Source organism: Myiozetetes cayanensis, unplaced genomic scaffold (assembly GCF_022539395.1).
Source record: "Myiozetetes cayanensis isolate MyiCay16 unplaced genomic scaffold, myiCay2020 scf3, whole genome shotgun sequence".
NCBI classification, from domain to species: domain Eukaryota; kingdom Metazoa; phylum Chordata; class Aves; order Passeriformes; family Tyrannidae; genus Myiozetetes; species Myiozetetes cayanensis.
Window position 1 is genome coordinate 55,250,866 of NW_026087521.1, and position 27,311 is coordinate 55,278,176.

Here is a 27,311-nt window from a genome sequence, read left to right on the forward strand (position 1 = left end):
TGTTACTTGTTTGATAAGGAAAGATACTGTTTTAGCTTATAGACAAAATATATAACCATTATTTGTATTTTAATAAAGTCCAGAGCTACATGTTAATCTGTTGGACTTTGGTGATTACCTGAAAATTTTAATCTGACTTTTGAACTAAAGCTAATGTTGTTTTCCAGAGGCCTCAGTGTTGTCCCAGATGAAGAAGTTATTGCAATGTATGATGGTTCCCATGTCCCTTTAGAACAAATGAGTGACTTTTATGGAAAGGTAAAACCACAAATTGATCTTTATAAATGGTTGGGGGTTGTTTGTTTGTTTGGTGGCTGTTGTTTGTTTTTTTTTGTTTTTTGGGGGGGTTATTTTGGTGTGAGGGTAATGGTGTTTAAATTTTGTTCTTATTATAACTAGCAGTTATATTTTCTCAATATATGATTGACTTATAGTGCTAGATGTGAAGTTTACCCTCTAAAGTTTCCTTTCTTCTGCTTGCTGTAGTTTCTTCTTTGACTTCTCCTTTACCCAATCATACAGACAGAGTAGTGGAACATAGAAAATCAAGTGACTTGCTTAGTGTTGCACAGCAAATCTGATAAAGGCTGGGAAATGAAGCGTATCTGGTGCTTTACCCAGGCTGTGTACTTCTTCCTGGTGGTCTGATGGCTGAGCTGATGTAGCAGCAAGTAAATGTGTGGAGGCATCTCCTGTTTGCAGACTGGCAGAGTGACAGAGGATCTGACAAAAGATGAATGAAGAGGTGAAACATTTAGATTTAAGATCTGACTTTCTCAGGAAGGTTGATCTTTTGCTAGTAGGTTCCTTCCTCTTTCCCAAATGAAGAATGGTGCTGTCTTTTTACTGAGAAGCCAAGTTTATTTTACACCTTTTACTTAGGGGTGTTAATTCCATGTTGACATGAAAGGAGCTTCTTAGGGCTGTGGAGCAGTTTATTGTTCTTGCACTTGTTCTTATTTTAAGGAGCTGAATTTAGAATTCCTGAGTCTGTTCTCTGCAGCAGTTGTGAATATCATCCTGGCATTCCCTGTGGGATGCCTTGGTCTCTTTAGGCCTATACTTTCTTAGATCTTGGAAAGGAGAGTGACAGGACAAGAGACGAGAGACACAAACTGAAACACAGAGGGCTTCCTCATCAGGCAGATGACCTTCCTTTACTGTGAGGGTGACCTAGCACTGGCATGGGCTGGTTGTCCAGGCAGGTTGTGGAATCTCCAGCATGGGAAATTCAGAAGCCATCTGGACAAGGTCCTGGGCAGCGGACTCCAGGTTGCCGTGCTTGAGCAGGGGGCTTGGACAAGATTACCTCCAGAGGTCCCTTGAAACCTCAACTATTCTGTATTTCAGTGATCTTGAGCTGGTTGCTTTACTTGTCTCCTTATTGAGAAGTATTTGGGTTGTATTTGCTGTTGTATAATGAGATTCTCTACTTTTGTGAGTCTTAACTATCGTTATAGGTTTTGCAGACTAGAAATCTCTTCCTTTGTTACTGCATTAGCTATTGTAGATTCTTAAAGCTTTTTATTATCTTCTTTCAAGGAGATAAATTGTTTTGCAATCCTAATCAGTATTCTACTTACTAAAAAAACCCCAAACAAATAAGAAAACCTCCATCTACCATCACAGTACCCAGTGCCTCTTATTTGCAGAAGTGCAGATTTGTAGTCAAGGCCTCTAAGGCCTTTTCTTGACTTTAAGCTGAGTGCTGTCTTGCTTTTATGAATTAAAATATTGCTTTTAAGAGTAAAGAATTGGATTTATTTGTAGAATTGAGTTGGATTTATTTGAAGAATTAATCACAACACTTTTGTTGGAGATCCTTCTTGAACCAAGACCTTCAATATAAGTATCTGACGCAATGTGAACAGGGATGGCAAAACCTGAATATCTGCAACTGAGCTGAAATGTTTATACTGAATGAATAAAAGTGTTTTAATCTCACAAATGCCTGACCTTTTTTTTTTTTCTTCCCTTTTCTTCCCACCACTGTAGAGCTCACAAGGAAATACAATGAAGCAATTCATGGATATATTTTCCTTGCCAGAAATGACACTTCTTTCTTGTGTGAACGAATATTTTCTGAAAAACAACATAGACTACGAACCTGTTCATCTGTACAAAGATGTCAAGGTAGTAGCTTTGAAGATTTGGGTAAACCTCTATATTTGTGCATCTGCTCTGTGAGCACTTCAGGAAGCTTTCACCTATTGTGTCAGCCTCAGTGAAATACCTCACCTTAGGTTTTTTATGGAGTAATTATTGCTATATAACCTTAAAAACATAAGTAAAATTAAGGTAGAGCTTGGAAAAAAACCACAGACTCATCTGACATTCTCTAGGGCTGTAGCTCTTTTTGTAGTTTTGAGGGGTGGATAGGGGGAAAATGAAGAAGCTCTTGTAAGTTGGTAAGACTTCTTTGAATTGTTATTAAACAAAACCTTTTTCTCACTATCAAGAATGTAAGAAGCTGTAGGGTATTCCAGTTCGGAGCTTTCAGCTGTAATCCCTGTACATCTTGGCTGGTATACAATCATTTGCTACCTCATGCTTTTGGACTGTTTGTTTTGCCTGTTTACCTCTCCTCCTCCTCCAGAAAAGCTCTAGTACTAATCTAGAGTAATTTGACCCTCTTGATTCCTCAGGATGTATCCTGCAGAGGAGATCATTTTATGTCACGGTTGTGTAAGAACACATGAGATAACGCTCAAGGTGATAGTATATGTCTGCACAGGCATTCCATCCAAAACCTTTTCCTGGCTCCTTGTTGACATGTATTAAACTTCTGCAGTTGTTCAAGACATGTGATGCACTCAAATGCTGAATTTCTCACTTTCCCAAGTAGATCAGATGGATTTTAAGAAATTTTCTACCTCCAGAGTAATTTTCCCTTCTGCCTGTGGTTACATGGAGTCAGAAGGCTAGTTCATGTAATTCCTGCTGAAGTATGTGTAGAAACTTCTGTACTCTTCAGCATTACCAGCATTTTGGAAGCCCTGTACTGGTATTTTCTGAAGGTTTTGAGGACGTAGCCCATGTGAGTACCAAAATGGCAGTACCACTGATCTTAAACAAAGTTGTCTGGTGCAGAGCTGGCTCACGAGACCTGCTAAATGCCTCCAGAGCGCCTTATGAGTGCTTTGCTCAAGCATTTAGCTTCTTTCATCCGTCCATAAATTCCTTATTTAAATAACTAGGGTATTTGTAAGTGATTGTAATCTGAAATCTGTCAGACGTAAAACTTTTGGTTTGTTTGCTGGTTGTTTTTTTTTTTTTTCATCTGCAAGAGGAGAGGAATGTGTTCTGCTCCAAAGGTCACTTGGAGAGTGACCACAGAGCAGTGGAGAGTGGCCACTTGGAGAGTCACCACAGAGAAATCTCTGCTGCTGCAGAGGGCTTTCACCCCACTTCACCTTTCTCAGCAACCTTTCACAGTAGTTATGTAAAACAACCCCTCTGCTAATACAGTTTTGTACTTCTCAAAATTAAGAAGTTCGTGTCTTGGAGGACAGGCTTACTCTTTTAGTGGTGGCATGTATATTCAATGAACATTACATGGCATTTCGGTAAAGTGCAATTCTGAGAAAAGAATTGTTTTTAAAACAAATTACTACTGCTATTGCAGTGAGCAGGAATTTTATGCTTGAAAAGATTTTAAAGTTCTTTAGTGCTCTGTTCCTTTCCTCACAGGATGCAATCAGGGACGTCCATATCAAAGGAATAATGTACAGAGCAATTGAAGCAGATATTGGTAAGTACTAATGATATAATCTATCAGAGCTTTTTTCAGTGATAGCATACTGATCTTTCTGGCTTCCGTATTTAAGATTTCAAATTCTAAATTTTTAAAGCTTGAGAGCTTGCCAGAGGTGCCTTTTTAAGTATAACCTTGAGTTCTGAACCCCTTGGTTGAATGCAGAGAAAATTTTTGTGAAAAACTTTCTCAATTAATACTGTGTTTTCCCCAATCCTGACAGAGAAATACATCTGCTATGCTGAGCAAACTCGTGCAGTGTTAGCTAAGCTGGCTGATCATGGCAAGAAGATGTTTCTCATCACAAACAGTCCCAGCAGCTTTGTGTAAGTGAACAGTTGTTTTCCGTTTAGTTGTACATTTTTAAAGGATGGGGAGAGTGAGGTTCTCCAGTCTAATTAATCATATATAATTAATGTAATATGTAATTAATTATGTTGCTCAGATAACTGCACATCTGTTATGCTTCACTGTTAATATCCCTCTGTCCTTTCTAGGGACAAAGGCATGAAGTTCATAGTTGGCAAGGACTGGAGGGATCTCTTTGATGTGGTCATTGTACAGGCTGATAAACCAAACTTCTTCAATGATAAGCGAAGGTGGGTGTTCAGTCAGCAAAGAATGATTCAAGCAGCCTATTCCATATAAGGCTGTAGAGAGTGTTATTTCGAAATATTTTAAGTTGGCTGCAATGTAAAATGAAATCATACTTGGTGAAATCCTGTATCAGGTCACCACAAAATGCAGCAATAGGCAATTCTGAAGTCTAAATATTTACCGTTTCTTACCTAAGAAGGTTTCAGGAGCTATCACAGGTCTGCTGGAGCGAGTTAGGGTCACAGAAGCTATTTCTAATATTGTTCTTGTAAGTTGGTGAAGTGTGCTTCTTTCCTAAGAAACCTGAGAAATTTTGATGCCTTTTAGAATCATCCCCTTATCTGGAAATGTCTTTCATTGCTTCAGGTTTTTTTTTTAGTCACAAATTATATTTAAAGGGTGTCTCTCTGGCTGACAGACTGGAATACTTGGACTAGTTGTTCGGTTAAGTAAACACATTTGTAATATACATACACTATTCTTATATTTGAGAAAGACTTGTTCCTTTATGTGTAATTATGATTTGAAAGAGAGAGGGAGGTGGGATTTTTTTTTTCCCCCTCTTCTTCATTTTATTTTAAAAAGAACTTCACTGTACATCTTGCCCCCAGTCCTTTACCCTTTTCTTCAGTTGTTCATGTGTACAAAATGAGGTACTGGGCAAGATTTTTGCACATCTTCAGGTTTTTTTGTGTTCTCTCCTTCTTGGCAGACAATTCATGCTGTGTCTTCCCCTCTGCCTGGCGTCCCTGCCTTACTTCTCAACAACTGTTGTCAAACTCTAACAAATGTCATTGGTATACTGGAGAGATCCATTGCTTTTCACTGGTTAAAATGGAAGTTTTGGAATCTTGCTTTTTCTGTTACACAGTGTTCAGGTGTTAGAGAGCATGTTTTCCTTTTGAGAGAGGAGTATTGTTAATGTTCAGACTTTAATCTCCTAAGAAGTGACAGAGTTTCTACAGAAACACAACAATTGTATATCTGTTCTAGACCGTTCCGGAAGGTGAATGAAAGGGGGGTGTTGCTCTGGGACAAGATTCACAAGCTGCAGAAAGGTCAGATTTACAAACAGGTATGCTTTCAAGAGACTCTTTCCGTTCAAATTTAACACCTATTTCCTAGAATCCCAACCTTCTTTAGAAATAAGGGCTTCTAAAATGTAATATGTTCTTCAAGACAGTTATTTTAATGTCTGAAGGTGTAGAAATTCATGGTCGGTATTGTACGTCCTTGCCCCTTGGAGTTGATAGTATTACTGAAACCACTTGTAAGATTTGGGCTTCGTAATATGTAAACTGAGAACAAGATAAATGATGTGAAAATGTTTTTAGGGGTGTACTAAATTCCTTTTTCATGCAAGTTTTGTGCTGCTGCAATGTACATGTCATTGTTTCTGCAGGGTAACTTGTATGAATTTCTGAAGCTTACTGGCTGGAGGGGCTCTAAGGTGCTCTACTTTGGTGACCACATATACAGTGACTTGGCAGTAAGTAGTTTGCTTTCACAAAATAAGATAAAAGAAGAGGGGTTTTGTTAGTTTTCCTCTCTTCCTCTCCAGTTATTTAACATTACACGCTTTCATTTGAGATTTTGAAATACAGCAAAACTAGGTTGGTGGTTAAGCCATACGGCTTTTTTCTGTAGTGGAGAACGTTAGTGCCTTAAAAGGCCAACCAAGTTTTGCACCTGACTTGTAGCATTTAACTTGTTTACTGACTGTGGTCAGGAATGTGTGAGTTTGTATACCTGATCCAGATACTGATTGTGTCAGATGTAGCAGAGTAAACACAGATATCCAAATATACAGGATATGCATGATTTGGATGACATTTACTGCCAAGTGTAATATGAGATGAATGAACTTCTGTTTTGAATGCAAGAGGAAGTCTTCCTGTCACTAATGGTAAACTTCCTTCTTAAGATTTTGCTCTGCTTTGTATCCCAACTCTCTGAGCATTTTCTTACCACCTTACGAGAGAATATATTTTAGCTGTTAATTTAGGGTAAGTGACCACCACTTAAGTCTTTTGTAATTGATTTCATATGAATGCCTGGATAGGGCTTTTCCACTGCCAAGCTATGATAACATGTTTCAGCAGCAGAAGATGTTAACGTTTTTTTCACCAGTCTACTTTTGAAAAGAAGAGTAAGTTTGGGTGCTTCAGAAGGCTGAGGATTGAAAAAAGGAGAATGCAGCTGTGTTCTAGTCTGGCACAGTGGAGAAGAAAGCACAGGTGGCATCTGCCTTGTGTTGTACCTGTCAGGAGGAGTTTGGATAGCTGGGGCTCCTGATAGGAGCCTTCTGTTAGCTGAATGTGTGGGTAAATATCACAAACCCAACACATGATTCCTTCAGATACTTCTGACAGCAGCAGTGGTCTCATCTACAAGAGAAATGTCCTGCTGTTTGTTTTAAATCTAATGAATTAGTGTTTATTTGAAAGTGCTTGTGTGTTCTTTGTCTCTCTTCAAAAATGCAGGATTTGAAGCTTAATTTGAAATTAAATTTTATCGTTTATTGGCACAATTAAGTCCCACAGTTTCATATTCCTCCTTATACATAAGAAGCAATTAGTGCCCCTTTGGGATACACAATGGTCAAATTCTTCTCTTCTTTTTAAGCAGTCCTTCTTAAGACTAATACCTCTATTTTGTAATTCTTGGTGAATAGGACTTGACCCTGAAACATGGCTGGCGCACTGGTGCAATTATTCCAGAGTTACGATCAGAGATTAAAATCATGAACACAGAGAAGTACATTCAAACCATGACCTGGCTGCAAACCTTGACAGGATTATTGGAACACATGCAGGTCTGTTCTGTGTCTGTGTGTAATCGGCTCTGTGTAGCAGAAGGGATCCAGCCAAGTTTCTAAATGCTGGATGTTGATGTTGCAAGTGCTTTGAGTCTCATTGAAGTGTTTGACTGTAGATAAATAAATGCAGTTATTTATGTGGCTAATTAATGTGGTTTTTTTTTCTCAAAATCTCATCCCCTTCCTCCAGTGGTTAGCCTGCATCAGTGCCTGCTTTTGGTTGTTTAAAATGCGTGTGGATAACTTCTGTATACTGATCTCTGAAGTATTGCTCATGTCCTGTTGGCTGATAAGGGTTTATTAATGGAAAGGCTTATCTATGGGGGTATCCTTAGTTACAGGTTATCCATACTTTGCATTCCAGGTTCACCGTGATCCTGATTCTCAGATTATTTTAGAAGAATGGAAGAAGGAAAGGAAGGAAATGAGGTAAGACACAGGAGATGAAGAATTTGCAATATGCTTTGTGATAGCCAAGGGTTCTATGTAATGTCTTCCACAGGTTTCTTCAGAATTTCTCTTCCTCCCTGATTTATATTCCTTTGTAGTTACAGGCCTTATAAAATGTTTTTCTGTAGCAGTAGTCTACCTGTCTCTTGTGTAGCTCTTCTCTCCTCTGACACTTTGTGCATAGGAACCCCTTTTCTCTGTTTCCCTTCTTTAGAGCAGATGTTCATTTTCTGCAAGAAAGGGTAATATCAGATCAAATATGTTACCTTCTCATTTTGGTTTTCCTCTCGCTCTGTGTTCAGCTGTCATTGTTGATTACACAGCTTCTGGACAATTAAAAAATGTATTTCTTCCTCAAGACTCAGGTTACTTTTTCAGTTTTTTAGATGATTTCTTCAGATTATGTATTCTAAAATGTATTACATGTAGAAATTGGGCTCTGCACTAGACTGGATTTAGCAGTGGTTTCATCACAAAAGATAGGTAATGAGACTAGAACTCTAATAATCTATTATCTTGAAGGAGAGGAGTAATCCCTAAATGTGGGGGGTGTGAAGTGCACAATTGGCAAGGCCAGCAGCTGCACCAGCAGCAGCCTTCCCTAGAAACATGGAAGTAAATGAAATGGGAGTGATACTTGGCAGCAACTAATGACAGAAGTTAATTCCAAGAAGTGTTTAAGCTTTTTATGTGCATTAAGCCAGATATGTGACTTTTTTAAACAAGTCTTTTATCTTTGGAACAAGTGAATGTCATTAGGATTTAGATAAAGGTAGAAGTCTTCTTTCCCCGTCTCTAGAAAAGAAGGCATGAGATGTCATGTTTCTGATGTCAGAAGCAACTTATCTCTGGTTTAGTGGGAGAAATGTGAAGCTCTTCTGTTCACAACTGCGATTTCTAGCTCTGGGCTACATGTGTGCAAGAGGTGAAAAAATTTCTTACGTGGCACATTTAAGTGTTCAGAGGTACAATGGCAAGAGAATGATGCATAGACCAGCTTATAGGAATGGCTTGCTTCAGGTTCTGGATGCTGGCTAGTGAAGAGGTATGTGCAGGTGTGTTCACTTCATTGTCTTTGTTTTCTTTCTTTGGGGGACAGGGAGATGAACAGGAATTTCTTCAATGCGCAGTTTGGAAGCATATTCAGAACTGATGAGAATCCAACTTACTTCTTAAGACGTCTCTCTAGATTTGCGGATATCTACATGGCATCACTGAGTTGTCTCTTGAACTATGAGCCTGATTACACGTTTTATCCAAGAAGGACTCCTTTGCAGCATGAACTTCCTGGCTGGTCAGACCAGCTGTGCACTGGTACATTCAGAATACCTTTCCTACAAGAGACAGTTCAGATCAAATAAAAACTTGGTGACTTCTCTCTAAAATGGACAAATATATCTTGGTTTTTTTGAATGTATGTGTGTTTTATTTAAAGTCACTTAAATCTGTTACCTTGGTTTAGATGTATCTCATACTTATTCTCATAAGCATTGTAACTGTTTTCTCCTCTTCTGCTCAGACACGTGAAAACTCCTCTTAGACACAGAAGAGATGATGGACTGCCAAAACAGTAGTAGGCCAGGAGGGGAGAGTACATCTGAGGGGAAGGACTGGTAGTGTTCTGGGGTGGTTCTTTTTGTTTCTTTATTGGAAACTTGGATCTGCAGCCTTGTGGTTTACAAAGAAATACCTGTACTCTCACTTCTGGCCCTTTTCAGCACTCCAGCTGGAGCCTCTAATGGATCTTGGCACTTGAAAAGCTTAAATCCAGTATTAGTAACTCAGTGATAAACAGCTAATAACCAGGTCAGGGTGAGACTCAGAGGGATAGTGTACGTATTGTACCTTTCCTTGTCGCCGTGGCTGCAAGCTGACCTAACTGAGCTGAGGGCTGTGGTGTCAGCATGGCTGTGCTGCACTGACAGGCTCAGGCTGATGGGCTCTTTCTCCTGTCTGTGCAGTTTCTGTTCTTGTAATGTTTGTGCTTGGCTGCAGGTGGACCTGAGCCTAAACCTGAAACTGCCAGTAGCTTGGGCTGCTTCAGCTTCCTCTTGTTAACTTTTAGGCACCTTTCTTTTTAAGTTTCAAAACACTTCAAATACCCACTCTCTAGTAATAATGTAATTTCAAGAGGTCTTGCATCTGGCATTTCAAAGTGGATACAGATCTTTCCATTAGGCTTTAGTTTGGTCCTAAATGCTGCTTTTAAAATTTTTAACAGTGTCTTATTACAGTGGTATGCAATGTGGTTTTGCTAGGAAAGAATGTATTTCATATAGCCTTTTACAGTCAAGAGTAAATACGCACAACGGGCAAAGGAGCTAAAAGAAAAAGTAAGAAATGAGAAAATGAAACCCAGAGTTTTCTGTTGACATGTTTTTAGCTCAAACCCTGAGAGCTGAATTAGGGGTGGTGCAGAATTTGCATAAAGAAAAAAGTAGTTTTGGTGGTGCAGATTAAAGGTTTTATTGAATTACTGAAATTGAAGGTAATGCATAAACACAAACTCTGGGTAGCATATGTTCCAAAGATTTGAGCTAAAAAATGTCTACTTTGCACAAGGAAAACATCTGTTGATGTGTTTCCTCAAACAGGCACTTTATAGAACTGCTATATAATTGTTTTTAAGTAAGAATTATTTTATTTCTCTGGATCCAAAGGAAATGGGTTGTTTATTGTTTTTAACTGGTGCTTCCCACCCCAGCCATTTTAGCAGGTATAATATGATTAATAACTTTCAAATTTTAGTTATTAAAGGCTTTTAAAAGCATTTTTAAAAGTGTACAATTAACAAAATATATAGCATAGGGTGTTCTTAATTTCGTTTTGGGATATCACTTGCTTTCTCTCATGATTGTCAGGTAAACAAACTTTTGGTGACCAAAAGTTTTCTCATTTTGTTTTTTTCTTTTTTAAGCTGTCTGTATTATGTGCAAGTTGCTAGATTGAATTTCATATACGGTATCTTTCATGTTTTTAAAAGCATGTTTGTAAAGTCAAGAATGTATTTTAATCTAGCCTGCACAATTTTGTAAGTAGTTTTCCTGTATGCTTGAAATCAGTATGAAGTCCTCAGAGGTGGTTGTAGATTTTATTGTTTGCTTGTGCTCCTATTTCAAACTTTTTGTGCAGCACGCCTGAAGTGTGTGTGTGTATTTAAACAGAAGAGGAAGTTCATCTGACCGTCCTGCTGTTTTGCTGGATAGAAAGATAAAGTTCTGCAGGAAGTTAGTTTGAATTTATCAGGAGACTTCTTGGTGTGGCTGTGCAAGAAATATATAGCATAACTTGTTAATGAAATGTGGGGATGGAAATATCCTGATTTGCCTTCAGTTCTTTATTCTGATGCTCAGCTACAACCGAACTCAGTGTTACTCGTGTGCAGCACCGCTCGTGCTGCAGAGCTTTCAGTTCACTCTTGAAGAAAAGAGAAAACCCACCAAAACTGTTCTACATTCTCTATCTTACTACCAGCAAATCATAAGATTGTATTATTCAGTTCTGCATTATTGAACTTGATCATGTTTTGTTGATTATAGCTCTATGATGTTTATTCTTTTAAAGCTGGCTAGGAGCCAGTTTGTTTGCTTAATTTTCCTGTGTTAAGCAGGAACAGTTTAATTGGCTTGGATGTTGCTATCCACATAATGCGCATTTTGTTTCAAGATTTTCTTCTTTTACCCTGCCTTAGAAAATCAGACTTCTGTACCAAGCTATGTTACAACAGCCAACTCAAGTAAAATATTGTTTATATTGCATGAGTTCTTGAAATAAACAACGTTGCATGAAAAGAATTAAATATGGGAGGGTTGTGTTTCTTTAAAACAATCCAACTATATATAATATGAATTTGAGAATATTGAAGTGTATTATTTATTTTTCAGTGCTAGAATGCAGCTCTTTTAACTTTTAAAAATATCTTGCATTTTTTTAATGATTTCACCTTGGCAGTCTCTGTGTTACTCATTTTAACCTTGTTGTGCCACTGACTTCAAAGAGATTTTTGAGCATGTTTAAAAGGCAGTGTTTCTTTATATTAATTTTGGGAGTATAGTTCATTTGAACACCAAAGCAAAAAGAAATTTTTGTTCTGTTCTATCAAAAACACAGAGGTGAATAGTCTGTCAGTAAAAGAAAGAGTTTTATGAACTGTGGGGCTTTTTTTTTTTTGTGATAAAAATATTTAATGATTATTACAAAAATAAATGTTTGGACTTTATCTTCTGGTCTCTCTGAGCCTTAATATGTTGGGTGACTGGGGAGAAGGAAAGAACATGAGCTGTATTAATTGCAAAATTTTAGATGTATGAGTGTGCGTGTTTTAACTGTGTTTGTGTTCTAAACTTTCTGACAGAAGTTTAAAAAAAAGCAGGTGTGTGTAGGGGGGCAGGGGAAGAAGTTTGGGAAGCTGCTTCGGTCTGTCTGTTTTATCCAGGTGTATTTACACATTAGATTCCCTTCATTGTGCTCGAAAGCTGCGTCAACAACCCTGGGTTTGCCTGCTTTTCTCGTTTGGATAGTAGGCATCCTGGGGTGACACCATCTAATGCCCCCCCCCCGGGCATTAGGGGGATGTTACTGCTGCCAGGGAGGAAAATCTTCCTTTGCTTGCTGTTTCATGGTTTCTTCGGTGTTCTCACTGTATTGCTATGCTGTTAATATTTTGGTAGAAGGGAACTCGTGTGATTGACTTCTAATAAGTGTGCTGTGGTGCCAGTCACAGCTGTTACTGCTGTGCTTCCTAAAAATGCAGTACGTGAAGAAGCAGCTTCTGCTCCTCTCAGACCTGAAAAACTGAATGTAGGCATTGCATGGTAAGGAGATGTTCATATTCGTTGTCTGTCACAAAAATGGGTCAGGTAGAGACTGATTGGCATTTAAATGCTCTCATATCACCTGCATGTCTTGCTAAAGCTGCCTCAATGACTGCTTGCCTTTGTACAGTGAGATGAGATGTAAACAAAACAGCCAAGTTCAGGGAAAGACAGAAAAGCTCGCGGAGGCAAGTGGGGCAGACAGGGTGGTTGTGTTTCCTGCTGCTGAATATCTTACTTGAAAGTATACTAGCAAAAAAATCTGCTCAATTTAAAAATAGACATTTGACACATGTCCTGTTTCACGCTTGTAACTGAGTTAAATGAAAGCACAGCTCTAGAGTACTAAGAAATTTAGGATATTTGCCAAGTTAGCAACCCTGTGTGTTTGTGACCATTTTAAAGTCTGTGAAGAAGAATAAAAGCAGTTAAAAAGCAGGCTAGTGAAAGTTATCTACTTTTCCCAGTGAGGAGTCTGTTTGCTTCTGGTTAGGTTTGTTGAGACTCAATCTTGCATTTAGCATTTGTAGTTGGTACTGCTCAGATACAGCCAGCACTTCTGAGGTTGGTAATTCTGTGAGTTATATAGACTGCATCTTAAATAAAGCTGTGCTCTTTTGGTTTTTAATTTGTAACAAGATTTTATTCCCTGTAATGTGTAGGTGCTGGTTTTCTTCACAGCAAGTGTAAATAGAAATGTGTTTAATAACTGACTAATGCCAAATTCAGTCTTCAATTCTGATCATGAGGACCACTCATCACAAGCTGTTGGTCATCTGAATCCTATAAAATAGAAAAAAAAAAGAAAATCAGACTTGCACATTACGTTAAGAAACAAAAGTAACTTTTTGGCACATTTGTCCATACAGATGGCAGAGTTGGCACCCAACATTTTTGCACCAAATAAGACTTTTTACTGGATGCAAAAAGGTGTATTTTGATTTTAGACTCTGCATATACGTGAGAGTATTGCTAACTTGGACCACTGAAGCTATTCAGATACTCTGGCTTTACTCAATCCTGTCTTCTCTTGATCCCGAGCCCCCCCTTTTGTGTTTCAGATTCTTTGGAGTGCTAGCATGGCACTCAGCTGTGTTTGCAGCAAGGAGACATGAAGACAAAATTCAAAGGCTTTTACAGTTTGTATAGACATGTCACTGTCATCCAGAGGCATTTGAAGTCCAGTTTAATTCAGCTCTCTTTGAAGATGGACTTGAGGTACTTGAGCTCAGAGCCTCAGTTTTGCTAGATGAGATAACCCAATTCCACACAGTGGTGAGACAGGAAAGCCAGGAACTTATATGTTGTTTTCTTGAATTAATTTTTTTTCAACGAGACATTTTTCTTTCATAAAGTCATTCCCTTTCAACCTTATATTAGTAGTTTCTCAATCTCAAACCAAAATGAACACTTACTGAGAAAAGATCATAAGTAGGTTCTGGTGGAGTCACTGCAGAAGAACTTTCATATGAGGGGTTGGTGATATTTGAAGACTGTGACTTGTCCGGTGATGATGTGTCAATGTCATCTTTTGACTACACAAAAACACATAAGCCTGCTTAAAATTCATCTTTTTCTTCCAGTGCATTAAGTGGGGCACTTAAGCTTCAACACCAGCTGGTGAAGTGTTGTGACTGAACTGGCCGTATCATCTAACTCACCATCTCCGAGCATGAACTATGTTTGGGGTTATTGTAGTATTATTAACACTGATTTTCCTCTCCCTTCTTATTTTTAAGCCTCAGCAAGGAATGGGAGAGGAGGTGTGGCCCTGACCTTGTACCTGGGGTAAAAAGTACTTGATTGGTCCTGAGTGCTCTCATTGCAACTGTATAAAAACACAGGCATTTCCCCTGGCTCTTGAGTCCTGTGTTTTGTTTCTAGAAGGTGATTCGTATTACATGCAGGGGCTAGAACAGGAAGGAATTTCTGTTTACTTATAGGTAGACTTCCTTTTGGATTGGTTTTTGTGCATTCTGTAACTTTTTTTGTCATCCCTCATCTCTGAGTAGCTTGGTTGTTGCTGGTTGGTTTCACATCATCACCATGCTACGTGAGGATAGCAAAGTTAGGTAAGAAAAGTCAAGCATGAGAGCACATCAGTATAAAAACCTGCATTCTTCAATCCTGCAGTCATTTAAATTTGCTTGTCTTGTGAATCTGACCTTTTTCCTATCAAACATTTCAACCTCCAGAGCAACAAAATGATTAGCTCTGCCACAGAGGAGGGGGAGGAGAACTTTCAGTGGCTGTAATTCCCTGCTGGAATTTCCATGCATGCAGGAACCCATTGGGCACCCTGGGTGGAGGTGTCTGGGGGCAAATGTAAACTTGTGCCCAAGACAAGTGTGGGAGCCTTCCCCACTTTCCCTGTCTCAGTCTGAACAGTTCAAGGGGGAAGTGATAGGGAGTGTTTCCGTCTTAACAAAATGCACAGAGAAACTGGAGGCTGTGAATTTGGGAGTTGCACTGGGTCTGGAGAAGCTTTGTGTTCCTGTCTGCCACCTACCTTGAAGTGCTGGAAGCTCGTGTTTCTCTTCCTGAACCTGAGGTAAGAATACCCGATAAGAGCCACAATTCCAGTAACTAGACAGATGCCAAAGAATATTCCTGTCCCAGTACTGGTGTGGAGAGGAGCCTGGAAGCAAGCAAGAGAGTAAATGAGCTGTGGGTGGGCATTGGTCACCTTCCAGCAGCCAAGCACATGCAGTGTTCCTTGGAGATATGCTCTGATCCTGAGCTGCTCTTGTGCTTGAATTCCTGGTACATGTTCCCTAGAGATGGTTGAAGTGGCCTTTTGATAGAATCATGGAATTGTTTAGGTTGAGACAGGTCACCGAGCCCAACCATTCACCAGCACTGCCAAGTCCACCACCAAACCATGTCCCAAAGTACCACATCTACCCATCTTAAAGCCCTCCAGGGATGGTGACTCTACCCCTTCCTTGGGCAGCCTGTTCCAAAGTTTGACAATCCTTTTCATGAATAAATTTTTCCTGATGTTCAATCTAAACCTCCCCTGATGCAACTTAACGTCATTTCCTCTTGTCCTGTTACTCAGGAAGAGAGACTGGCCTCCACCTTGGTACAACCTCCTTACAGGTGGATTTTTTGGGGGTACTGGACATTGTCTCCAGTACAGCTTCATCTTCTTTATGGTTTTAAAGCTGAAAGTTTGGTAGAATGCCTTAAGCATCTTTTCTGGTCAGGTTTTTCAAAGGAGCAACAGGGGCTACAGTGAGACTTAAACCTCCCTGGCTTGAGGAAGACAAACAGGTACCAGACTTGCCTGAGCAGCTTTGGAAACCTGTACTACAAACTCTAGAGGGCTTTGCATGGGTTCAGGCTCACTCCCTGCTGATTTGTGCACTGGGGAAGTGATGGTTATTGCCAGCTATCAGTAGCCATACTGATAAACACTCTGAGCCCTGCTTGCCAGGGCTCAAAGCAAACTGCATCTGAGACCTAGGCCCATCTCATCGTTGGTCAGAGGGACTGTAGGAAAGATTTAATTGCCCTCTAGCATGTGAAAGGTATTATAAAGACTGTAATATCATGTTGCTGTAGACCGACAGAAATTGCCTATTATTTTGAATAATTTCCAGGCATTAATTCGTACTTTTACCCAAGTGTGCTGTTTCCTACTTCTGAGAGTTGTAGGCTGCAAGAGATTTTTGTGAACTGAGATTGTGCAGGCAGGTTGCTGGGCTTCTAGAAATATGCCTGCACATAAAAAGCTGGTTTGTAAAGGAGAAAGGGTTGCTCAGAACAAAATGAAAGTGAGAATTAGGGTGTCAATAGCATTAACCTTGTGGACCAAAGAGATGGCTGGATAACTGGAACCTTTGCAGGAATTCATGCAGGCAAAAAAATATCTGTTTTCAAAGCGCCAGGTTGTTTTGGATAGGAAAGAACACCAAGGCAAGAGTAAACAATGTTCCTTAGAATCTTGAAAGATCTTTTTGGAAGAACTAAAATGGAGCTTTATGAAATCTCCTTTACATACATGAGCTCCATTATTTTATTTGAAGAAGATAAATTTATAAATTTGGGAAGAAATTGTTCAGATGGAAATATTTTGAATAAGCTTCACTGGCACTTTGTTTTCAACTTCCAGTTCTCTTTGAAAGTAACCTTTTGAAGCTGAAAACTGCATATGTGGCAGGGAAACTAGGAATATATGAATGTCAGCAATGAGTTTAGGATGATATAAGCCACAGCCACCTCCCATCACATCAATAAAATAAATCACTATGTACTTACAGGTTCTGGTGGAGCCTTTAGAGGTTCTGAAATGATGTGGATTATTCCATTGGAGGCAATTATATCCCACTCAACTATAGCACTTCTTTCCACATATCGGATCTCGCTCTAACAGGAAAAAGAGGAATGAGAGCTGAGCTTTGATGCTTCTCCCTTTGGGACTGAAATAAACATTGTCTGTTTCCTCACCTCAGTTACTGACACCCAGAGGGAAAAAACACATGGGGACTTACACTGCTGGACATCAGCCTGGGATGGCCCCGGGCTGGTCATGGTTCTCCTGTTTGTGAAGCAGCCATCATCATTACCTGCATATTGCCTTCAGGCATTCATCTGTCCTTTTCCTTTTTTTTTTGTTTTTCCCTTTCTAAGTAAAGGGTTTTGTGATGCTTGGGCAAGTGCCAATCTCTGCCTAGGAGCACTGTTACTCCTGAGTGCCAGGCAGCTGCTTTCTGGGCTGAGGATGTCCCTTGTTTGCTGGTTTGAGGGGGAATCACTGCCCGTGTTTTTATTTGGTGGCCCCATTTGGCAGGTTATCAGGACGGGATCAGTCGCTGCCAAGCCAGCACTTCTCTAAACTCTACTGATAATGGGAGTCCTTGACTGCTTCAGGTTGGTCCTGAGTCTCTCCAGCCTGCATTTATGTTGTAGGAGGTTATGTTCATGGGCATCTGCGCTATTACAAGCTCTGCTTTCAGTGGCATCCTGGCACAGTGGTTTCTCCTCAGTGGGCAGAACCAGGAGCCGCTGCCTGGTCTTGCCCCTGGCACGAGGCAGTCCATTGAAGCATACAGCAACTTTCTGCACCCAGGGAGGAAGGGGCTTAGTGTGGTGTCAATGCAGAGCACTGTGGGAGTCACCTCATGTCCTTCCTCTTCCTCACCCCTGTGCTGCCCTGCCAGGGTCCTGGTGAAAGATTTGTGGGCTCCAACAGGGTGTGCTGGGACAGGTGGGTGCTTTGCTGCCACTTCTTCTTCCCACGCTGACACCCAGCTGAGCTTCACTGCAGGTGGGTGAACTGAGCACTTGCTCGGGTCCTCCAGAGGAGGAAAATCAACAGATTTCTAACCAGCTCTGCAGGGCAGGAACAAGATGTGTGTAAATGGGCTCAAAGTCTCCCCTTGGCAGCTTCTGAAGAAAGGAGGTTATGGGGTTTGTTTTTGTTTGTTTGTGGGGTTTTTTGCCCTTTTTTTTTAATGGAGAATGTCTTCTAGCTCAAATATCAGATCAAAGTCACCCAAAAATGCTGGCATGCTAATGAGTGATACAGGTAAGCCTTGCACTAGTGCACCTGATCCCTCTGAAAGATATACTTTATTAATGCAATTACTGGTTTTGCAGTATAAGGTATTTTTAAAAATATAAGTGGTAATTCTTATGCCAAAGGAGTTTCCTCCAAAAGGGGGAGGAGGAAGGCATCAAAAGTAACAGATGAACCATTTGTGCACTCTTCCTGCAGCACCTCTTTCTTCATTGTTGGTGTCCATGAATATCTGCCCTCAGCCCTGGTTGGTATGTTAGGCACCATTCTCTAGAGGATGTTTTAATTGTGAGCCCACAGATGCAGAGCTTCTTATTTTTATATTCATCTATGCAGCATCACCCACAGCAGAGTCCCAGCCCTGGTCTCAGGGGCTTGCTGCCACAGAGGTCATTTGAAACACTTGAGTAGTAAGTGATTTCTTAATAACAAATGAGAACTTGGGTCTGTTTCCAAAGGATGCATTCCCCTAATGTGTCAAAAAATACTTTCCATTTGCAAAAAGAATATAAAGTTTCATATTTAAACCCCACCACAGTTGTAATAAAAATGCAAACTACTCTTTTGTCTGCCTTTGCACTGAGCAAGGCTGTGTTGGAATCTCCAGCCTCTCCCAGAAAGTTACTAAGAAACTTTCCAAATGCCAATACCTTTCTTTAATGATACCGTGTTGCTCTCATCTCTTCCCTATCACACAGTCATTTCCCATAATCCTGCCAGGCTGAGAGAAAGGGTTGAATCAGGCCTGTATTCCCATCCTGCCATTCCTGCAGGCCACTTGAACAGCTTCCTTTGAGGTTTTGCAGGTTAGAACTTGGCTGTTTGCAAACCTGTAGGTTTGCAGTTTGCCAGTTGTTATCCCTCAATCTCTGGGCAGGGAAGAGCCTTCTGAATTCAGTCTCATTACTGTCCACTCCAACCTTATTGAATTGCTCTCCAGATCAGTGTGCCAACCAATTACAGGGTGGCATGAGCAGGGGGAAAAGCAGGAGGATAGGAAATTATTATAGTGGTACCTGTTCAGCAGTGGGGGCTTGATGTTCCTGGCCCCTGGTGTTTGTAATGAGGAGTTTTTTCCCTAGGTGAGTTAGAAGAGTGGTTCCATTGGTCAAGTCCTCGTAAAGCATTATACTGGCATTAGATAAATGATACTCGATGTCTCTCCCTGAAAGTGTCTGCAAATGAGGGCAAAATACAAGGAGTGTTAATAGATCTCATTAATCCTCTGGATTTACTTGTAGGCTAAGTGCCTGTGACCTTTTTCCCCCCTCTGCTGTTAATGCTGCAGCAAGTGCAGCAGCAATAGGGGCTGTGGGGAAATCTGTGTGTGAACAGTGGGATCTTGGTCCCTGCTGGCCTCTGATGGCTGCCTGCAGCGGGCAGTACCTGAATTCCAGCAGGAGAAAGGATTTTACTCTTCTATATGATGAGCCTCAGGGATATTCCAAACAGCTTAGCGATGTAAGCCAGTGCATAAACCCATGTGAATTGTTTGAGACAATGTTTGATTGAAGGAAGGAAAGAAAGAATAGAAGGGATAAGTATAGAAATGAGGGTAGGAATAGATGCTTTTAAGGTTTTTGTGGGAAATACCAAAGCTGTGTGCTGCTTTCTTCAAATAAATGCTCGATAAGCCATAACAGACTTCATCTCAGGCAGACTCCTTCATAACTGGGTAACAAATATCCCTGATGGAAAAGTCTCTGTAGTGACTCAAACACTTGATAACCTTGCACTTCTAACCGTGGAAGGGAAATGGAAACAATGAATTCACCTCTTTCAGGAGCAGAGAGTTACAGAGAAGTCAGATCATACTAAGATTTTTTTTTTAAGCTTAAATTTCACTGGGATACAGAAACCCATAATGGCTGTTTAAAATGTGTTATTAAAACAAGGAAGGAAAAAAAAAGAAAAAACCCACTGACCTCATTTTCCTTTAACCCACTATCGTTTGGAGCAAAGAGAGTGGCATGCACAGACAGGTCCGTGAGGTACTGGAGGAACATTCTCCCCTTTTTAGAGCTGTTGGAGTAAGCCATGATGTCCTAGGCAGAAACAAAATCCAGCTTTACTAAAGGCAATTGTATGGAGAGTGGAAAAGATGAGGCCGTCTAAATAACAAAGGAACTTTCTCTTATTAGCTATGAAACAGATCTGGAGTGACATTACAGAGGAAGTTTGTATTCAAAACCCAGCTTTAGCTGCTGATTTGATAAGCACATCTTAAACTGAGTTGCAGTTGTACATATAATGCCTTTCTGAGTACTGGAAAGATAAGGACCCGTTTAACATTTTGCCTTTTCCCGGTAGCAATACAATGAAGTTCCAAAGTATTGTGCTCCTTGCGATGTTTAAAAAGCCAGCAGCATTTGTGCAGAGAATCTCCTTTATGCTAAAGCTGCACCAGCATTTAAACTCCAAATACATTTTAGAATCTAGAAAACCCTTTGGAGCCAGCAATTACAAAAACAGTAACCAAGTCCTGATTTTGATGGTGCAGATTTAGACCATTCCCCCTGCTTCACTAGTGTGTTGTGGTTACGTGTGTTTGCCGTGCTAGGAAAGCAAACACTGAGGTACGATCCACAAATTCCTCTTCACTCCATTTCCCATTTCCCCTCCAGCAGTGTGCCAGCCACAGGCCATACCGACAGGAAGTTTGTCAGCGTTGGGAAGGACATCAGCACTTGCAGCAAGTTCCCACTGCAGGAGAAGCCGTCCCCCACGTAGCCTGGCTTGCAGGTGCAGTTCACCTCTGAAAGGTACAAACATGGACAGCTCTTTGGGCACACACCCTTTCTGAGAAGGCTTTAGGCTGCCCTGTGCCTGAGAGAAACTTGCAGGCAACACTTATTTATTTATTTATTTATTTTTTTAAAGCTAAAAAGCGTCAGTCTCTTTCAGTGTTATCTAGTAGCCTGTGGCTGATGAAAGGAACCAATATCTGGGCTGCTGCTCCCATTTGCCCAGAGGGATATGGCAAAGCACTCTCTTACCTTTCTCCCTGTAGCAGAAAACATCCCAGGTTTCACTCAGGTTGACTCTCCTCCCATAGTCCACAATACCGACATATCCAGAGCCGCAGTTTGGAGAGGAGAAGCCGGTTGGGTAGCCCACTCTTTCCCCATCTAGCCAGCCAGCAGAGCACAGGTGGTACCTTGCCTGTGGTTGGCACAGCCATAAGGGGAAAAAACACAAGGAATTGCTGAGTGGTGGGGCTGGAGAACTTTGAATGAAATGAACAATCCCCCTGGAGTACTCAGGCAGCATCTGCCCTGCCAGCACTCTTTTTGTGCATCTGAGTAGTCTGTGTCCATCCATCTGTCCTGCAGCTTGCCCTGTGCTGAGCTGAGGGGCTGCAGTGGCTGGGACCCCTCAACGCAGAAAGTAAATGGTGTCTTTCTTCCTTCTGTAGGTGTGAAGGAGCCAGAAAGAGGCACTCAGTCTGATCCATTCTTCTAAAACACATTTTGCAAATCCAAGTTGTGATGCTCATCCCACTGACATCAGCCATGTGTTGTCTACAACACACTCAAGGAAAATAATAAGGAAATGTATCTGCTATCTTAACAATATTTGGGGACAAGATTCCTGGAAACTTACTTGAAAGAAATAAATTAAACGTAACTCTGAAGTGCACATTTCTCTAAGAAACATTAAAACACCCGCAAAAATACTCTGAAAGTCTGACTCTACCTTTCACCCCACTATCACTGGAAACAAGAACTTGGAATTGGTTTCAGTGCTGTGTGAGCAGGCGTAAAACCAATAAACAGCCTGAAAACTGCTCCCAGCTGAACATACCCTGGGGCATGAGGGAAGAAAAGGAAGGAAAATGAAGCTTATTAGCACAGAGCAGCCCCCTTGCTGCTCCCTCTCTATTTATGTGTGGCTAAATCCACTCCGGGGATCTCGTCCCACACAGAGGCTACCTCACCTTCTGCGCGTACAGCAGCTGGTTGTAGGTGGCAATGGTGGCTGACTCGTTGGCACAGGCCTCCTTTGCCTTCTCATAAGTCATTTTGTACTGGCCTTGTGGGGACCGCAAGTGGAAAACCCCAACCGTGGTATCTGCAAAGAGAGAGAAGAACCAGCTCTTCCTGAAGGGGTTTCCACGTCTGGATGCAGAGTCAGCTGTGCCATGCCAATACTCATGAATTTTGTGAAATGTAGTTAGGTCAGATTGATTCATTAGGGGTAACATTCCCACCTGGAATGCCCTCACATCTTGCTTCATAAGTCTGGTGTTGCAAGGTGGGTAAGCACAAGTTCTAACCGCAGGCTTCTCATGGTTTCGAGGGGACATAGGCAGAGGGCTGAGAGAGCTTACAGATCCTGGCCACTGGCCGCAGTGCAGCAGCTCAGGGATGATGGTGTGCATGGAGTGCCATCCTCACCTTGGAAATGGAGGTCGGCACAGTCAGCGTCAGGGTGGCACTGCCCGTTGTCTTGCAAGCAGCGGTCAAGAGGAAGCTGCATCACGGTGCAGTTCAGCCCATCACCAATGTAGTTATTTTTACATTCACACTTCCGTTTGTCCTGGTCAGAGAGAGAATGAAAAAGGCCAAGCCAAGTGCTTATGCTGACATAAAACCGGTATTTCAAGCAGCATTCTGAACTGTTGGAAGAATTTCACTTGATATAAGCAGTAATGGACAAACAGGAGAGTTGCTGCTATCAACTAACTAAAACATTTACACTCGTGCTTTGGTGCCTTGCTGAATTAACACCAAAGCATAATTTCATTCACAAAGTTAGTAACGTGCATTGGAGAGTTATATGACACACAATTTACAAAAAATGGATGGCAGACATATAAAAATTATATTTAAATGACTGGGCATGGAAGCAAGATAGAAATTTAACAGCCCACTGATAATAATAAATGAAACCAAGCAGGAATCAGTAACATCCAGGGATTGTGATGGTTGACAGCTGGAATGGATTAGTGGCAAGACTTTTCTAGATCACTCTTGGAAGGCAGCTCAGGCAAGACACCAAAATGGAACAGACAGATGATCCTGAAAGCACTGGGACAAATGCTGGGTCAAGTCCTCAGCGCAAGTTTCCTAAATCATATTGACCATGTGGGTTGTGGAATTTTTATCATGTGGCTGCAGAGCTTTTTGATTTGAGTCCAGCAAGTGACTCTACTCTCTCAGCTGTCCCTTTATTTAGCTTCCAAAGTGTATTTAGTTTTGATCCAATAAACTCCTGTTGCAAATAAGGATATCAGTTAGGGTGAGCCAAGAGTGGGACATAAAAACTGCGCATGCAAAACATCCCATCTTCTGTGGTACCTCATTCCCCAGAGCAAAGATGTCAAACTATTTCTCACCCTTCAGCTGAAAAGATGCCAAACTGCTGTGGAAAGTAGGTTAGAGCTCAGTAAAGGTTGTTTTGGAAAACAGGGACTTAGTGAGGTACAGAGCATGATCCAACTAGAGGAAAGGTTTCTCCTGGCACCAGGGAGGAATGCCTCATACTTCCCTGCTGGGGACTGAAATCATTCAACTTACAGGTCCCATGACAGTGCAAATGGCGTGCTCATGGCAGCCTCCATTGAACCCATCAGCACAAGGATTTATTGGAAGGCATGTAAACCCATCTCCCTTGTATCCTTTCTGGCAGTTGCAGAAGACTTTCACCCCGATTTGTGTGCATTCAGCCTCCTTGTGACACCCACCATTGTTTTGTTTGCAAAGTTCTGCAGCTGCATGGGGAAAAAACCACAAGTGAGTAGAGTTTACTTTCAAAGACCATATTCTTCATAAAGACAAACCAAACCTTCACCAGTTCTTTCAAGGTACACTAAAATACTAGAATAGGGTTTTTTTGGGGAAAAAAGGGCTGTTTCATTTTCCTGAGGCATTACTGAATTTGTGTGAAGGCTATCCTTTAGGTCTCTGAAGCCCTTGTCAGGATGTTCTTGATTTAAGAGACACCCTTTTGATTGATGATTTAAGCATCACACTGCAGACTTCTGGCCAGAAGACTTTGGAAGATGCAAGACACCTGGCTGAGAAAGAACAACTATTTCCACTACAGTGTTACCAGGGGACTACCTTGCCTAAAGTCATCAAAGAAAATCATAGAATCATTTAGGCTGGAGAAGACTTCTAAGATGATTGAGTCCAACTCTAAATGGTGTAAGGGAAACCCTGCTTAAAACCCTGTTGTCTTCCAAACCTGACTTAGGTGCACTTCTTGCTCATGCTCCTGGTTGGTAAAGTCTGGAGAAATCGGCCCTATGCTTTAGAAAACCCTGATCTCCATATATTCTAAATTTGTTTCACTTGCTGCTCTGTGGAAGTTTTTAGGTTCGGCAGGCAACATTTCATACTGGACAATAACCGCATGCCTGTGCCTGTGGCAGAGGGAACAACCTGCCTTCCTGTTGTGAGTGGGAGAGGGAGCTCACCTGTGCATGTGATCCCATCCCCGTCGTACAGCGGCTTGCACTGGCACGTCTTGTTCTCTGTGCAGACGGCGTTGGGGGAGCAGCTTGGGGAACACACTGGTGGCAGAGCTGTGGGGAAGGCAGAACAGCTGGAATGAAAGAGCTCTCTGTATCACAGTGCCCTTGTTTCATGCAGAGGGAGAACCCCTCATACCAGTCTCGCTAACTGGAAAACCTGTAGGAATATTTTTATTGGCTGCTTGGCTCTGGGGTGGTGCCTTCTCTCATGCATCCCAAAGCACCTCCACAGGGGAGGTAGGAACTCCTACTCGCATATCATAAAGGGAGAGACAGTGGGGTGAAGGGACTTGCTCACAGTCCAGAGTCCCTTAGTGTTCTTCGATGGCTCCTGACATTATTAACTCTTTCTCTCCCTTATCTATGGAAACTTTCTGTTGCATTACAAGGGCTTTCAACCCATAGCTCCATGTGACAGAGTCTGATGAGAGGAGACAGAGACCTAGCTTGGTTTCACACAGCCGGCCAGTCCATCCTGTTTCACAGAAACATCGTCCTGTTCCTGAATATCCTTCATCGCACTGCCCGTTCTTGCATTTGCAGGCTGGAAAAGAAACACAGAGAGATCACTTGCAGAGCTGCCACTGGGAAAGATCCTTCTCCACAGAAACATCACCTGGACTATCAGTTTAGATACAGTATTATTCAGCAATAATTTGGATGAGTCCAACCTCATGTTTTTTCACTATGAGGCCAGTCAGCAGAGGACCAGACTTTCCAGAGCGGTTGAGCAATCTCCATCCTTGGAGGTTTGCAAGTCCTGAGAGGATAAATGCTGAAAAACATGATCTCAGGACTGTCCCTGTTTAAGGAAGAGTGTTGGACTAGAGACCTTCTGAAACCGCTTCCAACTTGACTTATCCTGTGGTCCTATGATTTTAGAACTAGGCATTAATTTAATGTGCCTCTATAATGAGTACTGATGTGCACTGTGGTGGAGTAGTAAACTCTACAAAGGACTGTGGCAGGAAGGAGTTAATGGCTGAGCTGAAGACCCAGGTGGATCAGTCCTAACAAGCAGCAGCTGGTAACTGTGGGGAAGCCAGATAAAACCAAGGTGTGCAGAGGGAAAAGGTTTGGCTGCCGTGTGGGAGAAGGTCTAGCTGAGTAAGGAAGCCGGAGATGAGGTTAGTGAACTTTGCTGTAAAACATGGACAAGTTATGTGTAATTTTTTTTTAAGGTTTTAGATATTTTTATGACTAAAAGCTTTTGGATTCCTTTTATATATGGGATGTTACTCCTTGTACCCTGCAAACTGAGGCATGAGGGGATGATTTAACCTATAGGTGATGTTTTTGCTCCACTCTTTGGGCCCTGCGATAACTTATATGCTGAGTCTTTCTTAAGGAATTATTGATGGTTCTCTGCTTTATAAGGTAATGCTGTGGCATCCTTTCTTGCCTTACCTGTATTCCTGAAATATTGTTGTTTAAAGAAGAAAATGATGTGGGATTGGAGGAACTAATTTTTCAAAAACCTGTCCTGCTGAAAGGGAGCTTCGCTTGCTGGCTTCATTTCATTTCACCTGGTTACTTAATTTCTGGCTGACATAGATATACATCAGAAAGAAGGGGCTAGAAGACTTTTTTTTTCTTAGAAAATTTGAGTTTCAGACTAGCAGCTCATACAGTTTCTGTTATGGTGTGCTATAAATTGGATAAATTGTAGGTAAGCCTAATCCTGAACACTGGTGTCCAAGGCTGTTTTCTTCCATACACCCTAAGAATATCTAGCCTATAAACCCCCTCCCTCCTAGGGGCCTCAGGAGGAGTGCAGGTGTACATGGTTAGAGTGGAAGGTTTAATGTTTTAGCTTCTTATCTGAAGGCTTTATGTCAGGAAAACATTGAAATCTAAAGGGTGGTATTGATTTTGCTTCCACCTAGCTTACATTTAAAACCACAGAGAAGAGGATTATGTGAGCAGTTGCTTGACTGTCCCTCTTCACAAATTGCCTTTATCTTGGTGTCCTTTCTCTTCTCTGCAGAAGTAGTGCATGGTCTTGGCCTCCTGCAATCCTTGAGGAACCACATTACTAAAATGATTAAAAAGTCTTAAGCTTTATGGGGATGGGGTAGAAGGGTGTAGTTAAAAACACTTGTTGCTGGAGGCTCTGCCTCTATTCCCTGTTACTTCTGTACCATACCAGAGTAGGAGGTGCTGTGCTAAGACAGCTACAGCAGCCTCTGCACCCCCACCTTCTCCTCCCTTCTGAGACCTTGTGCCATCTCTCCAGGTGAGGAGGCATCCAGGAAAAATGTTGGTGTCAAATGGGAAGCATTTTTTGGCTTGCTTAGAAACTCATTGCTGACGAAATAGTTTAAGCTTGATGTGGGCATCGATATGGAAAGGAAACTTAAACGTACGTCTGCAGTTGAAGCCGTATCTGCCTGGCAGACACAGCTCACACGAAGTCCCGTTGAAGCCACTGTTACAGTGGCACTCTCCTGTCCCTGTGTACCCGTCGTTGCAGAAGCCGTGGTTATTGCATGGGGTCTCTGGGCCCCCTGGGCAAGCTGAAAGGTTTAAAAGAAAAAAGAGTGGCTCTTTAGCTCAAGTGTTTATTTGTTGTCACTGTTCGTTATTTACTGTTCTGTAAAAATCACTGAGCAGGGAAATGCCTCTGAATGCATCTCTGGCGAGGTACATAAAAGCAGCTATTGCGCTTATGGCTGCTGCAAGCCTTGTGCTAAAGTCTGGGTCATGCTGTTATCTGGCTGCTTGCTCAGTCAGACCCGTCTGTGAATGGCACTCCCCAGACACTGCCCATTTCAAACCTTGTTTGTGCATATCTATGTGCGTACACGCCCTCAGGGTGAGCCCAATGCATGGCCTAGGCTGGCCTGGCCAAAATTACATGGGGTCTGTATGTGTCT

General features: G+C 41.5%; 2 protein-coding genes across 6 annotated transcripts in view; one reads left to right on the plus strand and one right to left on the minus strand.

Moving 5' to 3' along the window:
* The window catches only part of NT5DC3 (5'-nucleotidase domain containing 3), a 52,598-nt gene extending 40,760 nt beyond the window's left edge, over positions 1-11,838 (plus strand). For all 5 annotated transcript variants that reach the window (XM_050324968.1, XM_050324967.1, XM_050324965.1 and 2 more), the window contains 10 exons: positions 168-258; positions 1,996-2,133; positions 3,691-3,751; positions 3,978-4,080; positions 4,252-4,353; positions 5,345-5,426; positions 5,754-5,840; positions 7,026-7,166; positions 7,534-7,598; positions 8,719-11,838. In XM_050324968.1, the coding sequence (XP_050180925.1) occupies positions 168-258; positions 1,996-2,133; positions 3,691-3,751; positions 3,978-4,080; positions 4,252-4,353; positions 5,345-5,426; positions 5,754-5,840; positions 7,026-7,166; positions 7,534-7,598; positions 8,719-8,980 (1,132 nt within the window). In that variant the 3' untranslated portion in view covers positions 8,981-11,838. The remainder of the gene's footprint in view (positions 1-167; positions 259-1,995; positions 2,134-3,690; positions 3,752-3,977; positions 4,081-4,251; positions 4,354-5,344; positions 5,427-5,753; positions 5,841-7,025; positions 7,167-7,533; positions 7,599-8,718) is intronic.
* STAB2 (stabilin 2) overlaps positions 11,828-27,311 on the minus strand; it is an 82,708-nt gene continuing 67,224 nt past the window's right edge. The window contains 14 exon segments of the mRNA XM_050324963.1: positions 11,828-13,216; positions 13,849-13,968; positions 14,943-15,071; positions 16,697-16,804; positions 18,974-19,132; positions 19,883-20,002; positions 20,606-20,712; positions 20,954-21,119; positions 21,895-22,028; positions 22,355-22,496; positions 23,477-23,670; positions 24,379-24,486; positions 24,878-24,979; positions 26,802-26,951. Of these exon segments, the coding sequence (XP_050180920.1) occupies positions 13,166-13,216; positions 13,849-13,968; positions 14,943-15,071; positions 16,697-16,804; positions 18,974-19,132; positions 19,883-20,002; positions 20,606-20,712; positions 20,954-21,119; positions 21,895-22,028; positions 22,355-22,496; positions 23,477-23,670; positions 24,379-24,486; positions 24,878-24,979; positions 26,802-26,951 (1,790 nt within the window). The 3' untranslated portion in view covers positions 11,828-13,165.